The 13,662-nt window shown below is 40.5% G+C and overlaps 1 protein-coding gene across 2 annotated transcripts in view; it reads right to left on the bottom strand.

Moving 5' to 3' along the window:
- LOC118984017 (S-adenosyl-L-methionine-dependent tRNA 4-demethylwyosine synthase TYW1) overlaps window positions 1-13,662 on the bottom strand; it is a 176,327-nt gene that overhangs the window by 158,024 nt on the left and 4,641 nt on the right. For both annotated transcript variants that reach the window (XM_037041728.1, XM_037041729.1), the window contains exons 4-6: window positions 10,636-10,737; window positions 8,933-9,127; window positions 7,306-7,593 (exon numbers count right to left, since the gene is read on the bottom strand). In XM_037041728.1, the coding sequence (XP_036897623.1) occupies window positions 7,306-7,593; window positions 8,933-9,127; window positions 10,636-10,737 (585 nt within the window). The remainder of the gene's footprint in view (window positions 1-7,305; window positions 7,594-8,932; window positions 9,128-10,635; window positions 10,738-13,662) is intronic.

Raw genomic sequence — 13,662 nt, 5'->3', positions numbered from 1 at the left:
TAATCAAACTGTCAACACAGTAATAAAGAGAGAAGCAAATCTTGACATACAAGGGGGTCCTCAGAAAAGATAAGGTTAATAGCCAATTTTTCATCAGGAACCTCAAGAGGCCAGAAGGCAGAGGAAAGGCATATTTAAACCACTGAAAGAAAAAAAAGAAACCTGGAAACCAAGGATTCTATATCCATCCTTCAAATCCATCCTTCAAAATTGTAAGAGAAATGGAAGTATTTTCAGATAAACGAAACTGAAGGAGCTCATTTACAGAAGACCTGCATGAGAGAAATGATCACCTGATAATGACTCAAAGCTACCTGCAGAAAAAACAGTGATAAAGGTAGCTAGCTGCATATGTAAATACAAAAACCATTTTGGGTGTGAAACTTCTTTTTATCTGTATGACTTAAAAGACAAGTACATAAGACAATTAACTATAAATCCGTGCTAATGATCACACAATGTAGAAAGCTGAAATTGGTAACAACAACATAGAGAGAAAGAGTCAGAGCCGAACAGGAGCAGTTTTTGTTTACTAAGGTGGCCCTAATCCAAACAGAGTACTGTAAATCAAAGAGGTTCACGGCAATTCCTAGGGGAACACCAGTCCTCTGCATCTTCAGCTTCCACATCCATGGATCAAAAAATTTCAAAAAAAATGTTACATTGTTGCTGACATGTAATTAGGCCTACAGTCGTTCATCTGTACTAAATATGTACAGACTTTTTTTTCCTCTCATTAATCCCTAAACAGTATGTAAACTATTTACATAGATTTTACATTGTATTAGGTATTATAAGTAATCTAGAGAGGATTGTAAGTAAACAGGAGGATGTGCAAAGGTTACGTGCAAATGCTACACCATTTTATATAAGAGACTTCAGCACCCACAGATTTTGGTTTTTGCAGAAGGTCCTGGAACCAATCCCCTGCAGATACCAAGAAATTACTATTCCAAAAAATAACTTTAAAATGTACAGAAACAGAAATGAGAAAGGAATCAAAATGGTATACCAGAAAAAAAATCAACACAAAAGGTGACAGCAACAAAGAAATTGAGAAAAAGATGTAAGATATATAGAAAGCACAGTAAAATAACAAAAGTACATCCCTATCAGTAATTTTAAATAAAAATTAATTAAACTCTCCAATAAAAAGGCAGAGACAGGTAAAATAAATTTAAAAAGAAAAAGAAAAACAGGAACCAACCCTATGCTATCTACAAGAAACATAACAGGAAAAAAAAATAGAAGAAGCTATCCCATACAAGTAGTAACCAAAAGAGAATAGGTGTAACTATACTAGTATCAGATAAAATACAGTTTAAGTCAAAATTGTTACAAGACACAAAGGACATTAATATATCAAGAAGATTTAACAATTATAAACATATACGCACCTAACTTGACCCAGAAAATATGAAGCCAAAAAAAATGATAGAACTGAAGAAAGAAAAAGACAGTTCCACATTAATGGTTGGAAACTTCAATATCCCACTTTCAATAAACAGAACAAGTGGATAGATCAATAAGGAAACATAGGACTTTGACAACACTATAATCCCATTAAACCTAACTCACTTATTCAGAACATCCCATCCAAAAACAGATTACACATTCTTTTCAATTGCACATGGAATACTCTCCAGGACAGGTTATATGTTAGGCCCCAAATAAGTCTCAACAAATTTTTTTAAAAAAATCATCCAAACTATATTCTCTGACCACATTGGAATTCAATAGCCTGTAAAGAAATAAAATACCTAAGAAAAAATTTAACCAAAGAGTGAAATACTTGGACACTGGAAACTCAAAATATTGCTGAAATTCAAGAACACCTAAATAAAAGGTGACATCCCATGTTCAAGGTTGGAAGACTTTATATTGCTAAGATGACAATTATTATCCAAAGTGATTCACAGACTCTGCAAGGCCTATCAAAATCCTAATGACGTGTTTTGCAAAAATGAAAAAACCACTCCTCAGATTCATGAGTAATTGCAAGAGATTCCAAATAGCCAAAACAATACAGAAAAGAACAGAGTTGGAGAACTCCTGATTTCAAAACTTAACTACAAACCTGCAGTGTGGTACTGGCACAAGGATAGACTGATAGATCATTGAAACAGAATTTAGAACCCAGAAAATCCACATATCTATGGACAGTGGACTTTTGACAATGGTGCTGAGTACATTCAATAGCAAAAGAACAGTTTCTTTGACAAACAGTGCTGGGACAACCGGACATACACATGTCAAAGAATAAAAATGGACCCTTACCTCACACCACACACAAAAACTAACTTCCAATGGATCAAAGGCCTAAATATAAGAAATAAGTCTATAAAATTCTTAGGAGAAAACACAGGATTAAATCTTCATTACCTTGCATTTAGCAATGAATTTACCTTCATTACTCTAATAACATGAACAACAAAAGAAAACAGATAAATTAGACCTCATAGAAATGAAAAACTTTAGTACGCCAAAGGACATGATAGAAAAGTGGAAAGAAGACCTATATTGGGGAAAATAATATATCTGATAAAGGTCTACTAACTAAAATGTAACAAAGAACTCTTAGCAGTTAATAGGCAAGAGTCAAAGAACCCAATTAAANCCGGACATACACATGTCAAAGAATAAAAATGGACCCTTACCTCACACCACACACAAAAACTAACTTCCAATGGATCAAAGGCCTAAATATAAGAAATAAGTCTATAAAATTCTTAGGAGAAAACACAGGATTAAATCTTCATTACCTTGCATTTAGCAATGAATTTACCTTCATTACTCTAATAACATGAACAACAAAAGAAAACAGATAAATTAGACCTCATAGAAATGAAAAACTTTAGTATGCCAAAGGACATGATAGAAAAGTGGAAAGAAGACCTATATTGGGGAAAACAATATATCTGATAAAGGTCTACTAACTAAAATGTAACAAAGAACTCTTAGCAGTTAATAGGTAAGAGTCAAAGAACCCAATTAAAAATGGCAAAGAACCTGAACAGACATTTCTCCAAAGAAGACAGATGATTGGCAATAAACATACAAAAAGACAGATGTTTGACATTAGGGGTAAATGCAAATAAAAACAACAAGGAGACCCTATTTCACACTCGCTAGGATGGCTGTAATAATAAGAAAAAAAAAACAGAAAATAAGAGGTGTTGGCAAGGAAGTGAAGAAATTTAAAGCCTTGTACTTTGCTGCTGGAAATGTAAAATGGCACAGCCACTGCATAAAATTAGTGGTTCCTCAGAAAACTAAACAAAGAACCACGACACGGCCCAGCAATTCCACTCCTAGGTATACGCACAAAAGAACTGAAAAGTTATTCAAACACACACTTGTACATGAATGTCACAGCAGCACTATTCACAACAGCCAAAAGGTAGAAATAACTAAAATGTCTATCAACATAAAAACGGATCAACAAAATGTGATATATCCACACTATGGAATATTATTCAGCCATAAAAAGGAACAAAGTACCAATACATGTACAACGTGAATAACCTCTCCAAAACTTCATGCTTAAAGAAGGTAGACAGACTTCCGGCCAAGATGAAGGTGTAGGTGGAAACACTGTGCCTCCTCGCACAACCAAGTTTAAAGAAAACAAAGTTTTAGAAACAAAAACGCAGCCAATACACAGAAAATTGAACTGTACGGAAGTATAACAACAAACCATTCAGCCAGACCAGTAAGAGGGGCGGAGTCAGCGGCGGGATGGGGTCAGGCAGGAAAGATTGGCCAGACCAACCCAGGAGCACAGGCAGCAGTTGGCAGATCCCAGGTGTGGGGTGGCAACGGGCGGACCCAGTGAGGGCACAAGGCGGCTGGCTGACCATGGTCACACATTCGCACGCAGATAAACCAAAAGGAGCCAGCAGTGAGACAGACCACTCAGGCTAGGGCCCCAGCGAGGGGAATTAGAGCCTGAAAGCACCAACTGGAAAGACTTTCGGGGTCAAGGTGCTGGGAGAGGATTCCAGGTTCACAGAGAGTTGGAGAGACCGACAGGATCCTGGAGGGTGCATAAGCCCACACACCCAGGAACCAGGACCAGAAGGGCCCAATTTGCTTGCGGGAAGCAGCAGAGGGGACAGAAATCCAAGAGATAGCATGGAACAAGCACCATTTCCCCTCTCTGACCCCGCCCCCACATACAACCTCACAACCCAGCGACTGGGTTGCCCTGCCCTGGTGAACACCTAAGGCTCCACCCCTCATACATAACAGGCCAAAGAGACCAAAACATTATGGCTCAAGAAGAACAGCTCAAAGCCCCAGAGCCAATATTTCTAAGTGTCCAAGAGATAGCCAACCTTTCAGATGCACAGTTCAAACCACTGGTGATCAGGATGCTCACAGAATTGGTTGATTTTAGTCACAAATTAGAGGAACAAATGAAGGTTAAACTAACTGAAATGAAGGGAAATGCACAGGAAACCAATAGTGATGGAAAGGAAACTGGGACTCAAATCAAGGGAGTGGACCACAAGGAAGAAAAAAATGACCAAACAGAAAAGAATGAAGAAACAAGAATTCAAAAAAATGAGGAGAGGCTTAGGAACCTCCAGGACATCTTTAAACATTCCAACATCTGAATTATAGGGGAACCAGAAGGGGAAGAGGTACAGCAAATGGAAAACTCATTTGAACAAATAATAAAGGAGAACTTCCCCAATCTGGCAAAGGAAACAGACTTCCAGGAAATCCAGGAAGCTCAGGAAGTCCCAAAGAAGTTGGACCCAAGAAGGAATACACCAAGGCACATCATAATTACATTACTCATGATTAAAATGAAGGACAGAATCCTACAAGCAGCAAGAGATACGGGGACAGTCACCTACAAAAGAGTTCCCATCAGACTGTCAGCTGATTTCTCAAGACACCAAACAGGCAAGAAGGGGCTGGAAAAAAGTATTCCAAGTCATGAAATCCAAAGACCTACAACCAAGATTGCTCTATCCAGCAAAGCTTTCATTTAGAATGGAAGGGCAGATAAAGTGCTTTTCAAATAAGGTCAAGTTCAAGGAGTTCATCATTCCCAAACCCTTATCATATGAAATGTTAAAGGGACTTATCTAAGAAAAAGAAGATTAAAAATATGAACAGTGACAGGACAGCAAACTCACAGTTATTCACAACCACACCTAAAACAAAAGCAAACTAAGAGGACAGCTAGATCGGGAGCGGAAACATAGAAATGAAGAAAACATGGAGGGTTAGCAACAGGGGAGTAGGAGGAGGAGGGGTGGGGAGAAGGTACAGAGAATAAGTAGCATAGATAGTAGGTAGAAAATAGGCCAGGGGGAGGACAAGAATAGTAGGGGAAATGTAGAATCTAAAGAACTTGTGACACATGGACATAAACTAAAAGGGGGGTGATGGTGGCAGAGGGGTGTGCAGGGTGGAAGGGAATGAAGGGGAGGAAATAGGACAGCTGTAATGGCATAATCAATAAAATATATATTTTTTAAAAGGCAGACAAAACCAGATACAATTTCATTTGTGTGAAACATCCTGAACGAGTATGTCCATAGAGACAGGAGGCAAACTGGAGGCTGTCGGGATCAGGGGAAAGCGGGGAGAGTGACTGCTTCATGGTTCTCCTCTGAGACGACGAAAAGGAACTGGAACTTGACATAGGTAATGGTCGCACAAAATCATGAATGCTTTAAATAAGACTGCACTATATACTTTAAAATCTTCATTTTGTTATACAAATCTTACCTCAGTATTTTTAAAAGTTTTTTAATATGAAAAGCAAATTGGCGAGAAAAATAAGCAAATGCAAGCAAAAAGACTAGCTACAAAAAGAAAACAAAAAATGAAACAGCAGCTGAAAGACAGAACAAAGGAAAGATTTGGCTTTTACTTGCTTTTTTGGTGTTGTTTAAAGGCAGACGATTCCAGAGCATGTTACTATATTTCTGGGAACCATCCAGGAGGGAGGACAGATTCCCAAGGCAGGAGTGAGAAGCGGTAAACAAGGGAAGCAAAGTCCTTGCTTCCAGAGCAGGCACAGGGAGTGGTCTTGGGCAGAACCAGACACTTGTCTTCTTCTGACAAGAAGACATCTACGTGACATCTTTTCTGGGGCAGAAAAGATGCGAGAGTTTGCAGATGGGGCAGGGGCTGTAAGAGAATTCTCCCCAGATGGTTTCATATGACAGCTGCAGAAGGGGGCAGGGAGAAAGAGAGTATTAAACAGTCATCCTGGGAAGTGAGAAATGGGAACTTACAAGAGAATGTTGGAGACTCTTGGGAAGTTCTAAATTCATAATTGAATCTGTGGCCATAAAACTGTGGTCAAACAGCAAGCAGCCGGCAATGCTGTTTGACCAGGTGGCAGGTTTCAACCTGGCTTGGAGTTCAGCCAACTGGGTTGTAAAACAGAGTGGAAGGCAAGGCAATCGAAGATGTTTATAAAAGAATGAGTATAAAATCTAAAGCATGTAAGGATGGAAGTGAAATAAGCAGCTTTCACTATCCAATGAGAAATGTATAGGAGCAAAAGAATTTTAAAGTGGAAGCACCAGAAAGAGGTCAGAGTCTGGGTCACAAGAACATGAAATTTCAGAGGTGACCATGGAAGTGAGAGGCCATGGTCAGAGAATAAAATGGTGACTGGAGGTTTAAAGGCCAAGAAACTGGCAGGCCAGGGTGTTACATAAACCAACAACATGGATGCTTAGCCACAAAGACTAATGACAGGAATAAGGGCAGAGAGTCAGAATGTAAATGGTTCCTGAATGAAACAAGTGACCAGGTAGCCAAGGCACACCGCTGTGATACAGCCCGAGAACAAGAGCTTCAAAGGAACTCTAGGGCATCTGGAGAAAGAAGCGTTTAGAATGTGAGGATGAAAGAAATGAGTGTAGGATGCCTTGCAACTTTTAAAGGCTAACTTATGTTAGAATGATTAATAGTCATTAAATAAGAGAGGCAAGGAGGGCTACATGGTTTAGTGACAAAAAAAGAGAAAGATTATGAGCTCAGCCAGAGACAAATTTAATGTCCCCAGGTCTCTGTTTCCTAACCTGGAAATCGTGGTAGAAATCTAAGTGACTCTAGCAATGCAATGATTACAGAAAAGATACAGGAGAGCATCCAGGACAACATGGCTTAGCTCCTAAGGCTGCACTCTCTAAAACAACCCCCTTCATGAGTTTCAGGTCTTCCTTCTAACCAGAAACCAATGAAATAGTTTCTGAGGGCACAGGTTAAGGTACAGCGTCTCCAAACACAAGAGGAAAGCAGAGAGACATGAGCACACAGGATACACACCTCAGTGTCTCTCTGATGCAATCCATTCTGAGTATGAGACCCTGGCTGCACCTCCTTGGAGCCATGCCAATTAGATTCACATTTGCCTTTCTTGCAACTGCCATCACAGGATTTCTTCTCTCCTTTGAGAAGCACCTGAAGCTGAAAGACAAACTTGGTCTTCCAAGCTCTGAAGTCAGCTTCAATGCTGCCATGTTTGCTCTTAACCACATTGCAGTCACCTTCCCCTCGAGTCACCACACGATGAGCACCGAGCGTCCACAGCCACTTATCAACATTCTTGCCCACCTGCAAGAAAGAGAGAGATGAGCTACAGACACAATCTAAATCACAGGTTTGTAGACGGCTCAAAAGCAGTGCTTTCAAAAGCCTCAATTTCCTGGGGGACCCTGCAGCTGCTGGGAGGAGGAAACTGCTTAGCCCAAAGGGCTTCCAGCCTTCCGGTCCCAGCCACAACCCACAAGGGCTGCAGTGAACAGATTATGATAAGATTCTGCAAAAGGTTTCTGAACAAAAAGACAGGCAAACCACCTTATTAAACTAAGGATTAGATGCCTCAAAAAGAATTTGAAAACCACTATTCTAAATAATGTCAGAATAAAATAACTCATTATCAAAACAAAATGTAACAAAGCTTCTGGGGCCAAAGCCCATTTATTACAAAATGAACATGGTATCCACCTGGCAAGACTCATAATTTCATAAGCTCAGAAATTTATTTCATTGCAATATAAAGTAATGAAGCCGGGGAGCAGGGGTTTTCAAGAAGCACAGTTAAGAGTCAAAGAGCTTAACAGACTTCCTGAGTGGCAAGGCATTAAACAAAATACTCACACATCGAAATTTTACCAGTCTTTGTCTAATTACTTGAAAATATGGGGGAAAATATACATCTCGATGTAACAATTGAATGAAAGCAAGTTTAAAGAAAGATCTCTACTTTCATCTTTCCTCACATTCTACCAAAGACAGGTGAGCAAGGCTGGGCCCATATTTGGAGAAAGTTACACATGCAAAAGGTCTAGTAACTTTTTAGAACCACTAAGGAACTAAGTCTCCAAATTTTTATTTTTTAAAGCATAGAGAATAGAATGCAAAAGAAAAGTAGCCAAGTTAATTTGATTTAGAAACAAAATCCAGGAAACCCACAAATGTTTTATTACAAAAAGGGCAATGATTATTTTTCTTCTATCACCCTTTAAAAATTAATAATTAAAAGACAACAACTTCGACTGTATTAAGAGTTAGCTTGAACAATAAAGATTATTCAGCAACAGACCAAGCAGCTGAGGAAGCCCAAAGAATCAGCCATTTCCCATCCACAAGGTCCTGTTTGGGGACAGAAGGCTGAACTCAAAGCCTGTGGATCCAGGCCCGTAAGACACTAGACAATAGGAGGCATTTTATTTTATTCAATAAAAATTTACTGACAGCCTACTATACACCAAGAATGGATATATATGTGTAGCAATTCCAAGCTATAAAGAATAACACAGTCAGTTTATTATTAAGTAACAAAGGTTATAGATTTTTTCACGTGCACATATATATGTCTATATATATGTGTTAATGTTTTGATTAAGATAATTTGTCCCTATAATTCAACATACATCTACCTTGTACTTACCTTGTTGAAGTGGCCCACATAGACAGAATTTCCGAGACCAAACACTGCATATTTCATGCCCTTCAGGTAAGTTCTGCCAAAGCGAAAATCACTGGATGCTTCCTCTAACCATTTGCAGAACCACTGTGCGCTCTCGGTCGGTCGACCATCAGTGTATGTAGCAACCAGGAAGGCACAAACATTTTTACTAGTAACCTAACCAAGACAGCAATTATTTCAGAGAAATATTCAAACAGAAAACTTGTTTTTAATGCTGACATTCCTATTATACTTATTTCTAAGGACAAGGGGTGCTTTCATAAACATTCATCTCTTTCAAAAGTGAAAGAAAACACAGCAAGGACCCCTCGCACAGAGGAGAAAACCCAGTCCCTTGCCAATATACCTCCCGCTGCCCTTCACCATCTACCCCATTCCCTTTCTCAGACTACCAACGCCTATCATCTCCAATTTGTCATACTGGAAACAAAATGCAAATTAGTCAGAAAAAAATACAGAAAGATCTCTAAAACATTATCTGAAAAATGAAAGCAATAAAACTTTTAAAACATGAAGTTACAACTTGGCACTATCATCTACCAGGGGAAACAAAATACATCTTCAGTCTATTAGTCACAGTATTTCACCTGCCTGAATGTATTTTTTAATAGTCCCAAGTCAGGAGGTAAATTGTAAGTAATCCCTTGCTAATTGTTAAGTATCAAAATTTATTAGTAATTTTTAACAAATAATTTAGAGTACATCCAAGCGGACTCATTTGCACTACAGTGTTTTTTGGGGGGAGAGAAAGATGGACAATTAGAAGTTTATACACTAAGAAGGGGCTGGCGAACTGCAGCCTACAGGCCCAATCCAGCTTCCTACCTGTTTTTGTCAATAAAGTTTTATCAGAACACAGCCACACTCACTTGTTTACATACTGTCTATGGTTGTTTTGTGCCTCAAAGGCAGAACTGTAGCTGCATGGCCCACAAAGCTGAATATATTTAGTACCTGGCTCTTTACAGAAAAGGTTTGTCCATTCACACTCTAAGTGCTTCTCCAACTCTAGCTGTTTCAGAATCACCTGGGGCACTTGTTAAAACACATCCACGCACTGGGTCAGCGGGGCTGGGATAGGACCTAGGAATCTGCATTTCTAACAGTTCCCCAGGAGATGCTGATACTGCTGGTCAAGGGCCACACTTTGAGAACAACTACTATAAAGTAAACTTCCCTAAATAGGTAAAACTAGAGGAAGTGGACGGGCAATTCTCAGATCGAGAAATTAAACTCTCATAGACATTAACTAATATCGGAAGGTCACACAACTAGTAAGAGGTTTCTCCACTCCAAAACCTACACTTCTGCTACCCAAGTGGCTCCCAACGTTTCAGTAGGCTTACACATGGTTCACACACACGGCACACTGCCATCAATAACAATCCTCCTTTGATTGTGAGATTCAAAGCAGGAGGGCATTGGGAACCACTGGGCTTCCCCACCTCAGGAGTCTAACGCACCAAAGGGACAGGCTCCGCACCACCTGATAATCAGTGTACCACACCACACCTTCCACACCTCCGAGAGCCACGGGAAAGTGAACCAACTCAAATCTCTTAGCATGAAAATGGAATTTACTCTGAAGACTCTATTTATCCCAGAACACAAAAGGTCAATTAAATTTGAATTTTGATTAAAGAGAAAATAAGACAATTACCAACCTCTTCTACTATATTATCATCTGGATCATAGTCCTTCAGATTAATAATTGCCACAGGCAGATCTAGGGAAGTAACAGCTTCGGCAAGAACTGTCGCAAATTTCTAATAAGAGAGAAAAAAATCAATCTTCAATAAGCTAAATGAGCAGAATACTGTCTTCATTTACACCTGTTGGCAAGGGAATGAGGCATTTCTCAGGAAAAATTTTTCCAATGACTGACACTTGTCATCAGAAACACAAATACTGCCCAGACCTGTGTGTATCAGTTGGTTGGGAGTCATTCTGCAAAGCAACACATCACCAGTTCAATTCCCAGTGAGGGCACATGCCTAGGTTGCAAGGGTTCGGTCCCTGGTCAAAGCATGTACAAGAGGCAACCGATGTTTCCCTCCCACTTTCTCCCTCCCTTCCCCTCTCTAGAAATAAATAAAATCTTTCTTAAAAACACATGCACACAAATACTATCGCACTTTTACCATTTTCTCAAGCATCTGTATAGAGATCAATCGTTCAGCGTTTTTCTCAAAGCATATATGGTAAATCTAAATTGACTTTTAGACATTCCAGCTGCTTTGCCTCACCACAAAAGATACAGAGGTACACAAAAAATACTGATGAGAGAAGAGAATGGAAAATACGAGAAATGTGAACACATTTCTGGAAGACAGAAAGCAAACAGGCAAAATGACAGACAGGAGAAAGTCCTAGGGGAGAGTTCACTACCGCAGAAATGGGAGGAAACCAGGGGAAGAGAAGAACCAACACGCACAGAAGTGTGCACGGAGCTTAAGCAGCATTCGCCCTTCATTCCCAGGCAACAGACCTCTACATCTCATACAAAAAAGACCAAATGTCTGGGGAAAGCTACAACTTCATCCCAGATGTTGGCGCCCCAGGAAAACACCCTCCTCTTTCATGCTTAGCAAAGCCTGCCAAGCATGCGCTCATTTACTGGGCATCCACTATGCCAGTCTGAGCTCTGGGCACTAATACAAAACAGTGAACAAGAACACAGTCCGTGCCCTCAAGGAGTTTATATTCTGGTGACCAAAGAGAAAATAACCTAGAAATGAGAAAATAAACAGTATATCAGATGGTAAATAGTGCTATGGAGGAAAATAAATCAGGATAAGGGGAAAATACAATACTGAAAATATGAGGAAGAGCTGATATTTTACATAGAGAGAGCCAAGACAGGAGTGTATAATAAATATTTGGCCTTTGTCTCCAGTTCTCAGAATCCTAAACCCTCAGAACTCACCATCTTTGATATGCTAATGAAATGACATCAGAAGGGATGAGCCCTAGGTAGTTTCTGGATAGGGCTGGTTGCCAGAAAACCAATCAGGTGATTACAGGTTTAGAACTTTGAGGATCCTTTCTCTCAGTGGGTTCAAGCATCAATGGCCAATGATTTAATCAATTGTGCCTACAGAATGAAACCTGCATAAGGTTTTGCTGAGTTGGGAATACACTGAAATTGCAGAAGGGGCAGGGCAGTGCTGAATGAAGACCAATGGTGAGATGACTGTAGTAATCCAGACAAAACAGGAGGGTGGCTTAGACCAGGGTACAGTAGTGAGCCTGGTGAGAAGTGACTGGAATCCAGTATGTAGGAAAAACAGTATTTGCTGACAGACTGGATATGGGTAGTAGGAAAAGAAGTCAAAGGCATATTTTTGAACTAGGCAACTGGAAGAATGAAGTTGTCATTTACTAAAATAAGAACGATTCTAAGTGGAATGGCTTCGAGCAGAAAATCAGAGTTCAGTTATGAGCACAATTATTTTGAGATGTCTACTAGACAACCACATGAAGATCTAAGATAGGCAACTGGATATAAGATTCTGGAGTTGAGGAGGAATTTGGATTAAAAACATATATTTAGAGCCCATCATCTAACACAGGGGTCGGCAAACAAAGGCTCACAGGCCAATTCCAGCCCTCAATTTGTTTGTATAAGTAAAGGTCACTGGAATACAGTCATGTCCATTTACTGACACACTGTCTATGGCACAGGTGGCAAACACAAGGCCCATGAGCCAAATCGAGTCCTCCACCTTGTTTTATCCAGCCCAGCACCTTGTTTCTACCTGGTGGCAGCTGAGCTCTAGCTTAACTATTAAGGGGCAGTTACATTTATACTGTCCTAGAATTACATTTGGCCCTTTGAAGGCAACCATGAGGCTGATGTGGCCCCTGGTGAAAATGAGTTTAACACCCCTGGTCTATGGCCACTTCCACACTGCACCAGTGGAGTTAAGCAGCTGCAGTAAAGAGCATCTTGTAACAGGGGAGTCTGGCCAGATCACTTGGGATCAGGGCAGAAACCCTCAAGAGCCAACACTTCCTCCAGAAGGGAGGGGGCTTGTAGGAAGCACAGAAGACTTCAGACTGAAATAGCAGCTGCACAAGACATGCCTTGGGCAACTGTAATCAAAGCAACAGGACTGAGCAACACATGCCTAACAAGGTGATGCCACACCCGGGGTAAATAGACACCGCATCCCTGCAGCTAGGAAACTTCTGCCCCCACAAAATGATGGTCAGAAAAGAGTCAAAGAACTAAGGAGCTGGCAAATATGGCAGGCACTAGTGCACATGACTGAAAAAGCCAGGCGCTCAGGTGAATTGATTTCTGGGCTGAGTCTTTAAAATTCAACTCCCCAGTAAACCTGGCCTTTCCCCTCCCCTGGCAAGACTGGTCAGCAGCAGTAGGTCCAAGTGTCTGAGACCAGTGGACCTGGGCACCCCCCCACACCCAAAGCAAAGGCAGGGCTGGCAGTGCTGTGAGGGACTCCAGGGAGCACACACAGACTCGTGAGAATCATCTGGAGCTGAACTGCAACCAGGAACCAGCTAAGCAGCCTCAATGATCATACTGCAGACATCTGTGTTTCACAAAGGATGGTACTTTTAGGAATGGGAAAGGGGATTCCAGGTACTTCCTTGAACTGGTGTGATCTAGTAAAGGGTGGCAGGATTGTTAATCCTTGGGTGTTTTAACCCTGTGGAGGTCTTTAAAA

The sequence above is a fragment of the Sturnira hondurensis genome, unplaced genomic scaffold, assembly GCF_014824575.4.
Source record: "Sturnira hondurensis isolate 20B ecotype Veracruz unplaced genomic scaffold, ASM1482457v3 Scaffold0003166, whole genome shotgun sequence".
NCBI classification, from domain to species: domain Eukaryota; kingdom Metazoa; phylum Chordata; class Mammalia; order Chiroptera; family Phyllostomidae; genus Sturnira; species Sturnira hondurensis.
This window is presented reverse-complemented; position numbering and strand designations above follow the sequence as displayed.